This window comes from Coregonus lavaretus, assembly GCF_964263955.1.
Source record: "Coregonus lavaretus genome assembly, chromosome: 9".
In the NCBI taxonomy this organism is placed as follows: Eukaryota; Metazoa; Chordata; class Actinopteri; order Salmoniformes; family Salmonidae; genus Coregonus; species Coregonus lavaretus.
In genome coordinates this window covers 13,979,620-13,998,532 of record NC_139996.1, presented here as the reverse complement: position 1 = coordinate 13,998,532, position 18,913 = coordinate 13,979,620, and the positions used below count along the sequence as shown (strand labels likewise).

The following is an 18,913-nucleotide window of genomic DNA, read 5'->3' as shown; positions in this document are numbered from 1 at the left end:
CCAGAGGAGGGTGACGTGTGAGCCCAATAAATCAGCCGATCCCGGACCTCGAGCGGGACGTACGTCCGACCCACCGGACACTGTGGAGGGCTAGGGTCGGTGCGTAATGCCCGCTCGATCTCCGCATCGACTTCCCACACCACCGGTGCCACCAGACAAGACTCCGGTAGTATGGGAATGGGCTCCACGCACCTCTCCTCCGTGTCATACCGCCGGGACAGGGCATCTGCCTTCCCGTTCTGGGACCCAGGGATGTAAGTGATCTTGAACACAAACCGGGCGAGAAACATAGTCCATCGAGCCTGGCGAGGATTCAGTCTCCTAGCTGCCCGAATGTATTCCAGGTTACGGTGGTCGGTCAGAATGAGGAAAGGGTGTTGAGCCCCCTCAAGCCAATGCCTCCACACCTTTAGGGCCTGTACTACGGCTAACAGCTCCCTGTCCCCTACGTCATAATTCCGCTCCGCCGGACTGAGCTTCTTAGAATAAAAAGCACAGGGGCGGCGCTTAGGTGGTGTGCCGGACCGTTGTGAAAGAACTGCCCCGATACCGGCCTCAGACGCGTCCACCTCTACTTGGAAGGGTAAAGCGGGATCCGGGTGCGCCAGCACCGGAGCCGAGGTAAACAGGTCCTTCAGTCTCCCAAAGGCCCTGTCCGCCTCAGCCGACCACTGCAAGCGCACCGGACCCCCCTTCAGAAGAGACGTTATGGGAGCTGCCACCTGTCCAAAACCCCGGATAAACCTCCGGTAGTAATTCGCAAAACCCAAGAACCGCTGCACCTCTTTAACTGTAGTTGGGGTTTGCCAATTACGCACGGCAGACACTCGGTCCACCTCCATTCTCACCCCTGACGCAGACAACTGGTAACCCAAAAAGGAAACTGACTCCTGAAAGAACAGACATTTCTCGGCTTTGACATACAGGTCATGCTCCAACAGTCTCCTCAATACCCTGCGCACCAGGGCTACATGCTCGGCCCGAGTAGAACTGTACACAAGAATATCATCTATGTACACCACTACTCCCTGCGCCTGCATGTCCCGGAAAATCTCATCTACAAACGATTGGAAGACTGATGGAGCATTCACTAACCCATATGGCATGACGAGATACTCGTAATGGCCGGAGGTAGTACTAAATGCTGTCTTCCACTCATCGCCCTCCCTAATGCGCACCAAGTTATATGCGCTCCTGAGGTCCAATTTTGTGAAGAACCATGCCCCGTGTAATGACTCCGTCATGGTCGCAATCAGCGGGAGTGGATAACTATATTTCACAGTCACCTGATTGAGACCGCGGTAATCAATACACGGACGCAAACCTCCATCCTTTTTCTTCACAAAAAAGAAGCTCGAGGACGCGGGAGAAGTGGAAGGCCGTATGTATCCCTGTCTCAGAGACTCGGCAATGTAAGTCTCCATTGCCCTTTTCTCCTCCTGTGACAAAGGATACACATGGCTCCGCGGGAGCGCAGCTCCTATCTGGAGGTCTATCGCACAATCCCCCTGTCTATGAGGCGGCAACCGTGCCGCTCTGGTCTTACTAAACACGAGTGCCAAATCCTCATACTCAGGCGGAATGTGCAGTGCTGGCATCTGGTTCGGGCTCTCCACCGAGGTCGCCCCTACGGAAACACCCAGACATAGCCCCTCACACTGAGCAGACCACCCTTTAAGAGCCTTCTCTCGCCACGAAATCGTAGGATCATGGGTAATCAACCAGGGAAGCCCCAGTACCACCAGATACGCAGGAGAGTCGATCAGATAGAGTTGAATCGTCTCCTCATGACCCCCCTGCGTCATCATCCTAAGTGGCGCTGTGACCTCCCCAATCAACCCAGATCCTAACGGACGACTATCTAAGGCATGTACAGGGAAGGGCTTATCGACTGGAAGGAGGGGAATCCCTAACTTAACACAGAATTTACGATCTACAAAATTCCCAGCTGCGCCTGAATCGACTAGCGCCTTATGCTGGGAACGAGGTGCAACCTGTGGGAAACAAACAGGTCATGTAATGTGTACGACAGAAAGCTCTGGGTAAGTAGGGCGCCTACTCACCTGGGAGGACTCCCCAATGTGTGACCTGCCATCTCCCTCACCAGGGGACCCTCCCCAGCACCTAGCCGCGGTGTGCCCTCCGCGGCCACAGTTGGTGCAGGAGACTGCCCCCCTCGGGCTCCTTCCTCTCCTCCCTCTAGCGCCAGCACCTCCAAGCTCCATCGGGCTCGGCTCGGAGGCGCTGGAGGGTGGAATGGGAGGCCCCCACCTGGGACGTCCGCGGGTCGCGAGCAGGGTGTCCAGCCGAATGGCCATGTCCACCAACTGGTCAAATGTTAGTGTAGTATCCCTGCACGCTAAATCTCTGCGGACGTCCTCCCGAAGGCTACATCTAAAGTGGTCTATGAGGGCCCTCTCATTCCACCCTGCATCTGCCGCCAGAGTCCGGAACTCCAGCGCAAACTCTTGAGCGCTCCTCATCCCCTGTCGGAGGTGGAATAGACGCTCCCCCGCCGCCTTCCCCTCTGGTGGATGGTCGAAGACAGCACGGAAGCGGCGGGAGAACTCTGCATAGGTGACTGTGGCGGCGTCTATTCCCCTCCATTCGGCGTTGGCCCACTCCAACGCCTTGCCGGTGAGACAGGAGATGAGGGCGGAAACGCTCTCGTATCCCGAGGGCGCCGGGTGTATGGTGGCAAGGTAGAGCTCCACTTGTAATAGGAACCCCTGACACCCGGCAGCGGTGCCGTCGTACGCCCTCGGGAGCGAGAGCCGAATCCCACTGGGTTCCGGTAGTTGGACGGGCGGGCTGTCCGATGGTGATGGTGCGATAGGTGGGGGTGTGGGTACCCCGCTTGTCTCCCATCGATGGAGGGTGTTCATGACGCGGTCCAAGGCGTGCCCGATCTGGTTGATTCGATCCTCTTGACCACGAAAACGCTCCTCCATGACGTCGGTGGGTGCTCCTGCTGATTCCATATGTGGTGTGTAATTCTGTCAAGAGTTGCTGTAGGTAGGTGTGGTGTGGAATCAGGCGCAGGACGCAGAAGTTAAGTCCAAACAAAGTCTTTAGTAGATCAACACAAAATAATCCAAGAACAGCCCGGAGGCGAGAAAAGCGAGCACAGGCGTAACCAAACGGGCGCACTAAACATGTGCGTAAATCTCTCCTAAAACAACAAGGAGGCAAACTACTAAATAGCGCACCAAAAATAGGTAGCGCAGCAACACGGCAAGAAAACAATTACACACAACACCTAACTAACAACAAGGAACTAAATAGGGTGCTTAATGAGACATAACACAAAACAGGTGTGACAAACAGACAAAACCAATCAAACAAGAAATATAGAACGGTGGCAGCTAGTACTCCGGAGACGACGACCGCCGAAACCTGCCCGAACAAGGAGGAGGGGCCGCCTCGGCCGAAACCGTGACAGTCCCCATAGGAGAACCCTTTGAAGAACCCTTTTTGGTTCCAGGAAGAACCCTTTTGGGTTCCATGTAGGACCCTTTCCACAGAGGGTTCTACATGGAACCCAAAAGGTTTCTACGTGGAACCCAAAAAGGGTTCTACGTGCAACCTAAAAGGGTTCTACGTGGAACCTAAAAGGGTTCTCCCTGAAACCAAAAAGCTTATCCTGTGGGGACAGCTGAAGAATCCTTTTGGATCTGTTTTTTCTAAGAGTGTGCTATTCTTCCTCAGAGTATCAATATATGGATTTATACTGTCTATATTAATATATACTGCATTAACAGATTGGCTTTACATTTAAAAAATTGATTGAACTATAATTTCTATAGTTCATTAGTCTTATTTAACAAGCTATTTGTAACAGCCACTTTGCCATGTTTCTTCTTCATTCTGATAACCAGGTGGCGAATCGCATCTCTGCATGTCTGGCAGACATATCAGTATGGATGACGGATCACCACCTCAAGCTGAACCTTGGCAATACGGAGCTGCTCTTCCTCCCGGGGAAGGACTGCCCGTTCCATGATCTCGCCATCACGGTTGACAACTCCGTTGTGTCCTCCTCCCAGAGTGCGAAGAGCCTTGGCGTGACCCTGGACAACACCCTGTCGTTCTCCGCTAACATCAAGGCGGTGACCCGATCCTGTAGGTTCATGCTCTACAACATTCGGAGAGTACGACCCTGCCTTACACAGGAAGCGGCACAGGTCCTAATCCAGGCACTTGTCATCTCCCGTCTGGATTACTGCAACTCGCTGTTGGCTGGGCTCCCTGCCTGTGCCATTAAACCCCTACAACTCATCCAGAATGCCGCAGCCCGTCTGGTGATCAACCTTCCCAAGTTCTCTCACGTCACCCAGCTCCTCCGCACACTACACTGGCTTCCAGTTGAAGCTCACATCTGCTACAAGACCATGGTGCTTGCCTACGGAGCTGTGAGGGGAACGGCACCTCCGTACCTTCAGGCTCTGATCAGTCCCTACACCCAAACGAGGGCATTGCGTTCATCCACCTCTGGCCTGCTGGCTCCCCTACCTCTGCTGAAGCACAGTTCCCGCTCAGCCCAGTCAAAACTGTTCACTGCTCTGGCACCCCAATGGTGGAACAAGCTCCCTCACGACGCCAGGACAGCGGAGTCACTCACCACCTTCCGGAGACATTTGAAACCCCACCTCTTTAAGGAACACCTGGGATAGGATAAAGTAATCCTTCTAACCCCCCCCTTACCCCACCCCACCCCACCCCCCAAAAAAAACATAAAAAAAAAAAAAAACATTGTAAAGTGGTTATCCCACTGGCTATAAGGTGAATGCACCAATTTGTAAGTCGCTCTGGATAAGAGCGTCTGCTAAATGACGAAAATGTAAATGTAATACATCACTGGGTCATTCTTGGCTTGACAGTATTTACAGTAAGGGTCCAAGGCTTCCTGGGCATTTCCTTTAGTCTGTAATGCTGCAGCGAGCTTCAGCCTGGAGAGCTAGCTCAAGGATGCTACTAAATAACTGTCGCGGGCAATCTCTGGCCCAAATAAAAGTGCCAATGATGAACTGTGCTCTTTACATACAGTAAAGTGGCTGGGATCCCAGAGGAAGTCATGGAAAACACTCCTCCTGTTCCAATCCCTGAAAGCTTTTTGCGCAGGCTGGGTTAGTGAGAAAAGCGTTTACACAGCAGACATGTCTATCACTTGGATAGAAAGCTCTTAAGAGCGGCTGCCATAAAATGAGTGAAGAACTAACATTATGACGCTGTAAAGAAACCAGGCCAGATGTTTTGCCTTTTAAAAGGTGTGAAGTTGAGTTCTGCTTCTTAAATGTGAGAAAATGAGTGGTGCAAATTGTCTTTCCCTACATCAGAATCAACACAGCAAGAACAGACTTAAGGCTGAAGCCACTGTCATGGCGACACAGGGAGCTACTGAAACTTGGTCAAAGTGTCAATATATTTCCCCTGACCTGTACCTCCCCTCACCATGTCATATCCTGCTGTGGTGTAATAGCCCTTCTCTAAGGTGTCTGCCTCTGTAGATCATCCACCAGTCATTTGTATTTGCCTTGCTGTGTTTAATGTACTTGCAGCCATTGACCTAACGAGAAGATATCCAACTGAGTCAGTTTGTCTGTCTATCCATGGCAACCCAGAAACAAAGTGATGCTTTTAATCTCTGTAAACACAAGATCCTATCTAATCTGGGCTCATCTTGTCTCTCCAAACAAACTTAGTTTTCTTCCCTGAGCATGTCTCTGGCCTATATAAATAAGAGTTAGGAGAGTTAGAAAAACTGTGGTGGTTTCTCTGAGGCCTAAGGCACAAGTGGGGGTCTCATCGTAACGTGTGAAGAAAAATAATATTTGTTCTAAACATAAAAGCAGTATGACTCTTGGAGGTTGTACATTTTTATGTTTAGAAATGGACGCCAGGCACATTCCAGGAGAGTAGCCAACAACAAGGATTATTTGTTGGAGGATATTGTGCATTGATCATGCTTAATTTTTATAGTAGAAATGTTCTTCAAATGTCCATCATCCCTTCACATCATTTGGAAAAGTATTATGCAAACTTTATCTGCACATACTTCAGTTTGATTAACATTTCGATTCAGACCATTGTTTGGTCATACCTCCCAGCAGATGGTCTTGAGTATGGGAAATTAATTTAGCTGTATCATGCTGATCTCATTGAATCATTTGTCAATTATTTGTCCAATTAAGTGATGACAATCAGTCCCACTTTACAATACAAAGACCTACAACCATACAGTAGTAATGACATTGTAATATAACCATGTTCTTAACAACAGAACCATAATGCATAATGAATGTATTTTATTATCTATTATGGGTGACATAAGGTTAATTTGAAGAGGCCAAATGAAAATGGGATTCGAATCTTGAGACTAGAAAACGGTTACACACTCTGGGAGCTGAAGGATGCAGAGCGCGGAGTGTGGGCTGAGGCTGAGCAGGTTGTGGGAGTGTTTATTCCTTTTCATGTGGTCAGGTAATTGAGGAAGTTTGTTCTCACTGCTGGAGAGCACTCTCACTCAGTAGGTGGTTTATTATCATCATGAGCTGAGCAAAGGAGACAATTATTTCCTTTCCTTTAAGAGTGTGCAAAGCTGTCATCAAGGCAAAGGGTGGCTATTTGTTGAATCTCAAATATAAAATATATTTTGATTTGTTTAACACTTTTGTGGTTACTACATGATTCCATATGTGTTATTTCATAGTTTTGATGTCTTCAATATTATTCTACAATGTAAAAAATAGTTAAAAAATAACAAAAAAAAACTTGAATGAGTAGGTGTGTCCAAACCTTTGACTTGTAGTGTACATGCACAGTACATTACCTGGAATTTGCCAGCATAGTGGTCATCTGTGGTTCCTTCCTTCCCCTCCTTTAGAGAGATAAGGGTAAAGCCTCTGAAATAGGAAGGACTGGAGGCGTGCAGAGTCACTGGAAACAGGAGAGGAGGGGAGTTTAGGGAATATACAGATGTTAGATCTTAATTTGACCAGTATTGTCTCTGCAAAATAATCTTGCAGCAACAGGATTTGTTCATGTTGCTTGATCTGTGGTTAGGCTATTACCTGGCCAAAATTAGACTACATGAAAAGTGTAATACTGTTAATATACACTATATATACAAATTAGTGGATTCGGCTATTTCAGCCACACCTGTTGCTGACAGCCATGCAATCTCCATAGACAAACATTGGCAGTAGAATGGACTTATTGAAGAGCTCAGGGAATTTCAATGTGGCTTCGTCATAGGATGCCACCTTTCTAACAAGCCAGTTCGTCAAATTTCTGCCCTGCTAGAGCTGTTCCGGTCAACTGTAAGTGTTGTTATTGTGAAGTGGAAACGTCTAGGAGCAACAATGGCTCAGCCACAAAGTGGTAGGCTACACAAGCTCACAGAACGGCACTGCCTAGCGCTGAAGCGCGTAGCGCGTAAAAATTGTCTGTCCTCGGTTGCAACACTAACTACCAAGTTCCAAACTGCCTCTGGAAGCAACATCAGCACAAGAACTGTTCGTCGGGAGCTAATGAAATTGGTTTCCATGGCCGAGCAGCTGCACACAAGCCTAAGATCACCATGCGCAATGCCAAGCGTAGGCTGGAGTGGTGTAAAGCTCGCCACCATTGGACTCTGGAGCAGTGGAAATGCATTCTCTGGCGTGATGAATCCCGCTTCACCATCTGGCAGTCCGACGGACGAATCTGAGTTTGGCGGATGCCAGGAGAACACTACCTACCCCAATGCATAGTGCCAACTGTAAAGTTTGGTGGAGGAGGAATAATGGTTTGGGGATGTTTTTCATGGTTCAGGCTAGCCCCTTAAATCTTAACGCTACAGCATACAATGACATTCTAGACGATTCTGTGCTTCCAACTTTGTGGCAACAGTTTGGGGAAGGCCCTTTCCTGTTTCAGCATGACATTGCCCCTGTGCACAAAGCGAGGTCCATACAGAAATGGTTTGTTGAGATCAGTGTGGAAGAACTTGACTGGCCTGCACAGAGCCCTGACCTAAACCCCATCGAACACCTTTGGGATGAATTGGAACGCCGACTGCGAGCCAGGCCTAATCGCCCAACATCAGTGGCCGACCTCACTAATGCTCTTGTGGCTGAATGGAAGCAAGTCCCCGCAGCAATGTTCCAACATCTAGTGGAAAGCCTTCCCAGAAGAGTACGTAAAAATGTATGCGCACATGACTGTAAGTCGCTTTGGATAAAAGCGTCTGCTAAATGGCATATTATTATTATATTATAAGAGTGGAGGCTGTTATAGCAGCAAAGGGGGGACCAACTCCATATTAATGCCCATGATTTTGGAATGAGATGTTCGACGAGCAGGTGTCCACATACTTCTGGTCATGTAGTGTATATAACCGTATGTTATTGCAGGTTTTCTGTGAATTTATGTAAATCGTGAAGCTCATCTGCATTTCCTGCGGTGCAGGAAAATTCTCAGCAACAAATGAGTGATTACATTTACATTTTTGTCATTTAGCAGACGCTCTTATCCAGAGCAACTTACAGTTAGTGAGTGCATACATTTTCATACTGGCCCCCCGTGGGAAGTGATCAAATTAAGATCCTATCAAAGATCAAAGATAATGTAATGTAGCCCCATCCAAAGAGCAGACCCTCCCAGGCACTGTTGAGAGAGAAACAAACTCAGCTGGAGGAGCCTACTACAGTATGTGGGCTAAAGGTATGCGCTGCTAGCAGCTCATTAGTTGCCTGCTGTTTGACTGTTTCCCAGCCAGTGATTTCAACAGGGTCAAATGTAGCGTGTGTTGCGGTGGTAAAAGATTCATCTTTGAAAAGTCAGCTTTACTAACAATATTAGCTTATGGTTTTTCTGCAAACTGACAACACACAATGCATCCTCCTTGGGCTGTACTGGGTACATTATAAAATATAAACATTGTAGATGTATTTACACGATCGTTAGAAAATAATGTAATTATAAAGTGGAAACTACTTTTTTTTTTTTATCTAATGGGGGAGAAAGAGGCCATTTCAGCTGCTGAGAGGAGTTTTTAAGTGAAAATAATTTGTATTATTAACGTAGGGTCACTGGGAGCAGTTATATGATATTCAGACACGTATCAGAAACTATGATGAGAGAGTTATGAAGAATGTAATAATATAATTGTATTTACTAATTGCACACTACTGACCAGCCCAGCTCATTCAAAAGCACACCTGGTTTATTAGTCCAAGGGAAAAAATGCTGCTCACAATCACACAACAGTGAATTATATAGTGATAATGAGCCACTTACCACAGGCCAAAGAACACCTGTAGGCTATTACCTTGTATCCCCCCAGTGGTGTCAGTTCAGCTAAACCTAGGGTATGGGTGTTAAAACAGATTTGTATTTATATTAATTAATCTATTATGTTTGTCACAACAAGGCCGACTTCAAATGCTGACATTAATGTGAAAGTAACCAGTGCATAAAACAGCTGATCACGAATGCAAACTATGCCAGATAAATCCTACACATGCATTAAAATAAATGCATACATCAAAGGACTTACTTAGGCCTACAATCGACAGGGACGCATGAAGACAAACAAACTCGACCAAAGAACGACTAAAAAAACGTCCAAGGAAAACCTACACATATATGGAGCTAAGGCCCCGCCCGTGATTCAGCACTGCTGAATGGACAACTTCTCGGTACAGGTAGGCATAGTGGAACTCCATGGCGTGGTGCTGAATGAACAGCACCTGTCTAGCAGCGAGCTATATCATTATTTTGTTTGTGGGCAGTTAGAAATGTTATGGGCACAGTTAGGTAGCCTACAATGCGTATATGAAAATCATAACTGGCATGCAGATCTTTAGAAATGGTAGGATCAATTGTAAATTGGCACTCCACGTGAAGGTTGCCGATCCCCTTCTATAGCCTGTATGAAGCCACCCTTCTGGAACGGTGCATACAGTTTACTATGACAGTATCATTGTCTCATGCGCTTCCCACCAACATTGTCTCGTGCGCTTCCCGCAAATTTTTGCATTTGCCTGCATTACTCGCCAAGGAAGGTAAACATTCTGCGAATACTGAAGCATTGTATCAACAAAGTGGCTCTGAGAACATTGAAACATTGTATCAACAAACGAGGCGGCTCTGAGAATATTGAAACATTATGTATCAACAATGCGGCTCCGAGAATATTCATTGTAACATACAGCACCATTTTTTTCCCTGTCCAGCTTGTCTTTGTCTGATATTAGTAGTTGCACTATCTTGGTGCTCATTATATACTGAATAGGCCTATATACAGTGGGGAGAACAAGTATTTGATACACTGCCGATTTTGCAGGTCTTCCTACTTACAAAGCATGTAGAGGTCTGTAATTTTTATCATAGGTACACTTCAACTGTGAGAGACGGAATCTAAAACAAAAATCCAGAAAATCACATTGTATGATTTTTAAGTAATTAATTTGCATTTTATTGCATGACATAAGTATTTGATCACCTACCAACCAGTAAGAATTCCGGCTCTCACAGACCTGTTAGTTTTTCTTTAAGAAGCCCTCCTGTTCTCCACTCATTACCTGTATTAACTGCACCAGTTTGAACTCGTTACCTGTATAAAAGACACCTGTCCACACACTCAATCAAACAGACTCCAACCTCTCCACAATGGCCAAGACCAGAGAGCTGTGTAAGGACATCAGGGATAAAATTGTAGACCTGCACAAGGCTGGGATGGGCTACAGGACAATAGGCAAGCAGCTTGGTGAGAAGGCAACAACTGTTGGCGCAATTATTAGAAAATGGAAGAAGTTCAAGATGACGGTCAATCACCCTCGGTCTGGGGCTCCATGCAAGATCTCACCTCGTGGGGCATCAATGATCATGAGGAAGGTGAGGGATCAGCCCAGAACTACACGGCAGGACCTGGTCAATGACCTGAAGAGAGCTGGGACCACAGTCTCAAAGAAAACCATTAGTAAAACATTACGCCGTCATGGATAAAAATCCTGCAGCGCACGCAAGGTCCCCCTGCTCAAGCCAGCGCATGTCCAGGCCCGTCTGAAGTTTGCCAATGACCATCTGGATGATCCAGAGGAGGAATGGGAGAAGGTTATGTGGTCTGATGAGACAAAAATAGAGCTTTTTGGTCTAAACTCTACTCGTCGTGTTTGGAGGAAGAAGAAGGATGAGTACAACCCCAAGAACACCATCCCAACCGTGAAGAATGGAGGTGGAAACATCATTCTTTGGGGATGCTTTTTGCAAAGGGGACAGGACGACTGCACCGTATTGAGGGGAGGATGGATGGGGCCATGTATCGCGAGATCTTGGCCAACAACCTCCTTCCCTCAGTAAGAGCATTGAAGATGGGTCGTGGCTGGGTCTTCCAGCATGACAACGACCCGAAACACACAGCCAGGGCAACTAAGGAGTGGCTCCGTAAGAAGCATCTCAAGGTCCTGGAGTGGCCTAGCCAGTCTCCAGACCTGAACCCAATAGAAAATCTTTGGAGGGAGCTGAAAGTCCGTATTGCCCAGCGACAGCCCCGAAACCTGAAGGATCTGGAGAAGGTCTGTATGGAGCAGTGTGTGCAAACCTGGTCAAGACCTACAGGAAACGTATGATCTCTGTAATTGCAAACAAAGGTTTCTGTACCAAATATTAAGTTAGGCTTTTCTGATGTATCAAATACTTATGTCATGCAATAAAATGCAAATGAATTACTTAAAAATCATACAATGTGATTTTCTGGATTTTTGTTTTAGATTCCGTCTCTCACAGTTGAAGTGTACCTATGATCAAAATTACAGACCTCTACATGCTTTGTAAGTAGGAAAACCTGCAAAATCGGCAGTGTATCAAATACTTGTTCTCCCCACTGTATATATAAAAACAAACAGCCCTACGTCCACACTATAGCTACATAACTTAGCAATAGCCTATTTAATGACGTTTTGCCAGCCAGATTGATCTGTAAGAATATCTCATTTTAATTGAGGAAGATGGTCAATCAAGACTGATTGAGAGGTTAACATACATTATACCATAGGCAGGTAGGCTACATGTAGGGATTAGGGATGCAGGCAGGGGATAATGATGAAGTATGCCTAAAAAAGTTACCACAATTAAGTAATCATTAATGATTTGCATTATCTCAAGTAAGCCTATCATTCTGTCACTGTATTACAATGCACATTTGTTATAGCCTACAACTGTTCTTGTCTTTGAAGCCAAAACAAACAGGACATGTATTTTGGGGAACTGCTCTAAATAGCAAGTTCTTCAGTTGTGTTTATTTTCATACCAATGCATGAAACGAAAATTGCACTAGCCTACTGGGCGAATGAATGAAAACATCAATTAGGCATACAGCTATCACAACCTATATTTTAATAGCAATAAAATAGCTTTTGGTTTCGAATGGTCACCAAGAAGGAGGGCTCCCCCACCTCCCAATTCCCAATTCAATTAACCCCTGGCTATCAGATTACAATAAGGCAATAAATGTTTTTAAAAAAATATATATATATATATATATATATATATATATATATATTTGACAATTGCAATTCCATTTACTTTTGATACTTAAGTATATTTAAAACCAAATACTTTCAGACTTTCACTCAAGTAGTATTTTACTGGGTGACTTTCACTTTTACTTGAGTCATTTTCTAAGGTATCTTTACTTTTACTCAAGTATGACTTTTGAGTACTTTTTCCACCACTGTTTTTGACTACTTAAAATGTTTGGTCTTGAGCTAGGGTATGGCATACCTATCCTCGTCACGAACCAGGCTTCCCTAAAACGGGAAGCCTGGGAAAGGTCCATGGCAGAAATCGGAACCCGGTGTAAATCAGTGACGCCTCACAACACGTCAAACCAATCATATCCTTGCTTGGGCGGAGCTCCAAAGGTGCTCACCAGATTAATGCCATAGTAGCAACAGTGCGTGAGACTAAAAATATCAGCAAAACGTGCACTGGTGACGAAACACTTAAAATGCTGGTTTCCACAGCATTTCTCTGTTATTTCGAGGTGAGCTAAAGCTGCAGCAAGAGGGGAAATGGTCTACAATGCTGGCCATGTCAATATTTCTTATTTTGACGTTCCTGAAGTGATATTTGGCTGTAAAGGCTAGCATGAGGGACTAGAAGTAGCTAGCCACGATTGTTAGTTTTGAGAAAAGTCAGCTAACCTTGTAAACTACCTAGGTATAACTAACGAGCTAGCTACTAGCTAGTTAAATTTCTCTCATGATTATAAAGCCAATAAAATGTTAATAAAAACAGCATATTATTGACCTAATAGGTGTTAGCCCAGTTGCTAGCTTATACAGGGTCAGTGATATATAGACCAACAATGTACTGTCTATCTATGGGAACAACTGCAGTCATTTTGCAAGCAACGTTGCTAGAATTAATGAAAAAAATCGAATGAACCTCATAAAATGTTACCTGTAATGACCAACTCCTGTAGCCTAATTGTTACCTGTAATGTTCATCTCCTTTAGCCTAATTGTCATCTACTTATTTTCATACTGTACCTAAATTACAAGGGGTGGATTTGCATTTTTTAAAATTATGTCAGCCCTTAAAAGGCATTTACAAATCTGGTATATGGTTACCCTCATATACATTGTCTACTGGTAGCATTTAAAATTGAGAACATATAGCTCAACATGTAAACAATGTGTGAATTGAGCTTCAGATGACAGATGCCCATAAGGCCAGTAATGCCATCATACTATAGGCCTATGGCTGCATTGGCAGTGCATGCCATATGATAAGCTGCAAAATGGATTCACATAGTTGATATACTGAGAGAGACAATCAAATAAAATAGATTGGAGAACTTACAACTAGACAAAAATGTAATGCTCATTTGAGAATACACACAGATACACAGACACATTAGAGACAGAACCCCTTCCCTTCTTTATTGCAGGATTGTGATATGATTAATCAACATTGACACTAGTTCATTTTGAATAATAGTTTAACAATTAAAACAAGTTTAAACACTTCACTTCAAAGAATCAACACTTCATCACTTCAAAATGTACAAATAAGATTACTTGTATGTAAAGATTAGTCTAAACAACAATAGATCATTGTAGGTTATTATTACTAAAGCATCATTTCAGGGGAACAAAAACAACTCCATACTAGCAGTGGCCAACCTTGCTCCACTGATCCCTGATCTACTGGGTGAGCAGACTTCTATTCCAGCCCAGCAATAGCACACTTGATTATGAACTCTTAGATTTTATAAGTTCAATCAGGTTTGTTATTGCTGGGCTGAAACAGAACCCTGCAGACCTCCAGCAGGGTTGGCCTGCTCAAATTGTAATAGGTTTATACATTGTGTGTGATGTTTAACTGTATTTTTGTATGTATTTGGTAACATAAGTAGGCCTACATATAACTCATGGCATATAGGATATACACTTAGTCTCTTGTGACATTCATTGGGACCTCTTTTAATCTGCGAACAGGCTTTCACAGTTTTCAATATCTGAGGACAGAAAACATCACAAAGAAACAGGCTTCATTATACTAAAATTAGACAGCACTGAATATTATGTTGCTATTATCTCTGGCCTTAAGGTTTTCCCCTCTATGGACTGAAACTGGAGAATATTTTCATAATGTCCTCCCACAAAATTACCTGCCCTATCCTGTAGCCTACTATCTCCCTTTACTGACCGCTGGAGCTGCAATTTCACCCTTTTCCATGGCTGTTATCTACAAATGTATTTGGAGACTGTTTTTAATTTAGAATGATTACACCAAGATATCTAGCTAATAGGAAATTAGCTAGCTGATGACATTTAATTCACTTAGCTAAACAGTGTGTAATGTTAGCCATCTAGCTAGCAGCTCAGTTGAGTTAACCTACAAAGTGGCCCACTGTAGCCACCTAGCTAGCTAATAATACATGTGTTTTTATTTATTTTAAACATGTATTTACTTACTTGAATAGGTTCTCCCACTGCCTCAGTTTTTTGCGTCCTTACAAAAACAAAATAAATGGGCAATCTTCACAATATTTTCGCAGCCAGCTTCAATGTTGACAAATGGAGACAAGGAAAAAGGTGTGTTTGTCACCAGAGCGGTTTAGAACGTGTTGTGACCTTTGACTACCAGCATAATACACTTTCAATTTCAATAAATATAAATCATAGACTGTCAGCCACACTTGATAACTTGAAAACTAGCACTTAAAAGTAGCATAGGCAACAACTAGTCAGACGGAAAACAATGACGCGCACCATTCAAACCGTTTTTGCAATACAAAATTCTCTAGACCTCCAAGGGAGCTGGGACAACTAAGTGATTTGTGGAGGTATGCAACGCCAGACTATGGCATACCCAACTGACTAGATAGCACCTTTTTTCTGAGAGTGCCATAGCTGCAATAACAAACGCATCATATGTGTTCCTTTCACTAATATTTTTGTTCAATGCAGGTCCAATTGTTTTGATACATGTATTGCACTTGTCTTCGGGCGTCATATTGAGGTGTGATTAGTAGCTCTGGTTAGCTACATTTGTCACAATTACGCAATGGAAGTGACTTGCGCACGGAATCTAAACTTGACTTTAGTGTTAGGCTACTGAAGTAGGCTACACTTTCTGAGAGTTGTCCTTTTCAAAGCCACTCCAATTTGGTGAATATAAGAAAAGCCAAGCAAGTAACGATACGTAAAATGTGCTCTTATTGTTATATACCTCGGTAGGTGCTTGCAGGTTGGTAATTTTCTGGGTCCCCCTCGACTCTTAGCCGAAACTCATTGTAGCCATCTCTCCGTGTACCCTGTGTCTGTGCCCGTAAAATCCTGCCGCAATATCCATCCGACTTCGCTTGCTTATCTGTGGGTTCCTCGACGAACGTGAGAGCATTGCACACACAATTGGAAACAAAATACTGCAAAAGCAGCAAATGCAGATATATTCCCATTATTGATGATGGTGTGGTGGGAAGTTCTTTATTCCACCTCTACAAAGGAAACAAAATAGAGGATATATTATCTCCCCACAGTCCCCAACTACGGAATTCCTGCAAACTACTTAGCCCTGACACTTGGTAATAAATGGTGTTAGAAACTGCGGTGAATCCATCCCAGACCGAGCGGGTTTCGAAGTTCGATGGCACTGCTTCAGCATACAGTTACACTGATCTGAGAGGAAAGCGGTGATAGGTGGCTTGAGTGTTGATCTAACGGAGTAATTCTCAGGGTCCGGGAAATAGCGAAGCGCAGCAGCACAGCTGTCCCCGACACAGAGAGAAGAACTAGATTGTAGGGATGAAGGCAGCAGAGTTTAAACAAAACCCAGACATTCCTAATCGTCCCTGTGACCGAGAGGAGCGTTTGACATTCTTGGTGAGACGCAGGAAAGCTGTCGGCCAATGTTTGCACAGCCGTGGATCTCATAAATCAATTAGCCTATAGCAGGGCGCTCATAACAATAATGCGCCTTTTCTTTTATTAATGGTAATGAGGAGGCAAATGTTTGGTGTGTGCTTAATTATTTACTTTTGACGATTATACAATTTTACTGTTTATATAAAAGTGCAGGATTCTTTGCATTACGTTTTCTTCCCGATTAGCAATGAGTGGTGGAGTGCGGTGCGATAGCTTTTTTGCCCATCGGCCGCATTCACCGGGCGCCGGCGATGGGCTGCTTTGTCAAGCGGAATCTGTGCTCCTGTCGATCTCACATATCCTGTCTTTCTCACATGCCGTTTTCCTCAGCCCACCCGTCCTTCTCCTGACCTGTGACACTACAGCTGCCAGTTGGAGACAATACGTTGTTTTCAGCGTCAAGACAGCTGCATGCCTACTCCCTGTCGCCACTTATTTGTATATATTTATTGATTTTTATTATTTAAGATACATTGGATGCCATTGAAAAAGGTTTGTGGAAAAGTATTGTAAAAAAATAAAAAAATAAAAATAAATAAAAGATCATGAGGGCCAGTCCTGTCAGAGGCTTCATGCCCATAGGGGGCACATGGGCACTTGTCCACTTAGATTTGTCCTGTTAAAAAAATGTTATTTTTTTAAAGTAATTTTTGTAGTTGTTGTTTCTCTGTAATACTACTAGCCATCTAGCAATTTTATGAAGGTGGCTTTAGCTAGCCCAGATAGGTTCCCAATCTCCCAACCTCATAACTAGCTACCAAGAAGCTAGCCCTTGATCATGTAATGGAACTGAGAGTCATGATCAAGGGCTAGCTTCTTGGTAGCTAGTTATGAGGTTGGCAGATTGGGAACCTATCTGGGCTAAAGCCACCTTCATAAAATTGCTAGGTTTGCTAATTTACATTACACATAAATCATTGTAGGGGGGAGTTTTGTTAAGGTCCCCGATGCTCAAGCTGAACATTAACATGCATCGCTTGTGGTATGGTTTTGGAAGCTTAAGGACCTTATCTTTCATATCAATGAGAAATAATTTTCAAAAAGTTAAATTGATACACACCTTGTTAGGGTTAGTGTTCCCACACAGCAATATCTCCATGTTACAGCGCTTTTTACAGAAAACAGACAGAAGATGAGGCGACCACCTGTGCTAATTAGCTATCTAGCATGCGCCGAACACCTGTGTCTAAACGTAACTCGGGAAGTGTTGTGGAAATGTAGTTTTGTCGGATGGAGGCACCCATAGCTGTATGGATCTGTGCAAAACTACTACAGTAAGTGTATCTTTTTTTTTTTTATGATTATTTCTCGCTGATAAAGATAAGGGACATATGTTTCAAAAGCTGTATCAATGATTATTGACGTTTCTAAACGTTAAAACACAGCGTTGGGATTGTAGTTGACATGAGGCAGTCATGGGCAAAGCTAATGGCTAAGAACTTTAGGGAGAAGGCAGAATTATGTCTAGAGTTTTCAAGAGCTACCAAGAAGCCATTTCAGACTATCAATCAAGTTAGAGTACCTAGCTTGTCTAACTATCTTAGCTGGCATGGTAGACTTTAGAAAAGCAAGCAATAACTAAATGTACTGAATAAGACTCACATTCCTTTCAATCTTTTACCCAGATTTTAGCAGAGAAACATATTTATTTTATTTTAAAAAAGAACCACCAATCAGTAGGATACAGACAGCTCAAGAGGTATTTTAGGTATTTTATTAGGATCACCATTAGCTGTTGCAAAAGCAGCAGCTACTCTTCCTGGGGTCCACACAAAACATGAAACATGACATAATACAGAACATTAATAGACAAGAACGGCTCAAGGACAGAACTACATACAAGAGGTAAGCTTAGATATGCAGACAATTAAGTAAATTAAGCATAATGATTATGGCTCTAGATTGCAGGAAAAAGCTGTTTCAGGTGTTTGAAAAATGGTCCTGGTCCTGGTCACCTGGATCCACTGGTGACTACAAATCAAACCCAAATCCAGTCAAATTGTATTGTCATGTACTTGCAGGCTTCTCATATAGTGCAATGGCGAAAAAAGTGACATAGTAATCAAATAAGTAACATAGGAAAGCAATCAAATAAGTTACATTGTAAATATACAGTATAACATACTAATAAAAATAGTAAATAAACTAAATCAAGTACAATAGGCATGCAGATAAAATAAAATAAGATATAAATGAAAATAAGATTTAAAAACATAGCCTATTAGGATATAGTATGGACCTTGTTTGCCCATGTGCATAGTGACATTTGAAACCCCACCTCTTTAAGGAATACCTGGGATAGGATAAAGTAATCCTTCTACCCCAACCCCCCCCCCCCCCCCTAAAAAAAACAACAACACACATTGTAAAGTGGTTGTACTACTGGCTATAAGGTGAATGCACCAATTTGTAAGTCGCTCTGGATAAGAGCATCTGCTAAATGACGTAAATGTAAATGTAATAAAGTACAGTGCAGTGGCAGCATATCATTATAT

The 18,913-nt window shown here is 43.9% G+C and overlaps 1 protein-coding gene across 1 annotated transcript in view; it reads right to left on the bottom strand.

The window, feature by feature from the left end:
• Positions 1 to 16,295, bottom strand: part of spon1b (spondin 1b) — a 107,784-nt gene extending 91,489 nt beyond the window's left edge. The window contains exons 1-2 of the mRNA XM_084168953.1: positions 15,724 to 16,295; positions 6,830 to 6,936 (exon numbers count right to left, since the gene is read on the bottom strand). Of these exons, the coding sequence (XP_084025079.1) occupies positions 6,830 to 6,936; positions 15,724 to 15,952 (336 nt within the window). The 5' untranslated portion in view covers positions 15,953 to 16,295. The remainder of the gene's footprint in view (positions 1 to 6,829; positions 6,937 to 15,723) is intronic.
• Positions 16,296 to 18,913: the final 2,618 nt, after the last annotated feature.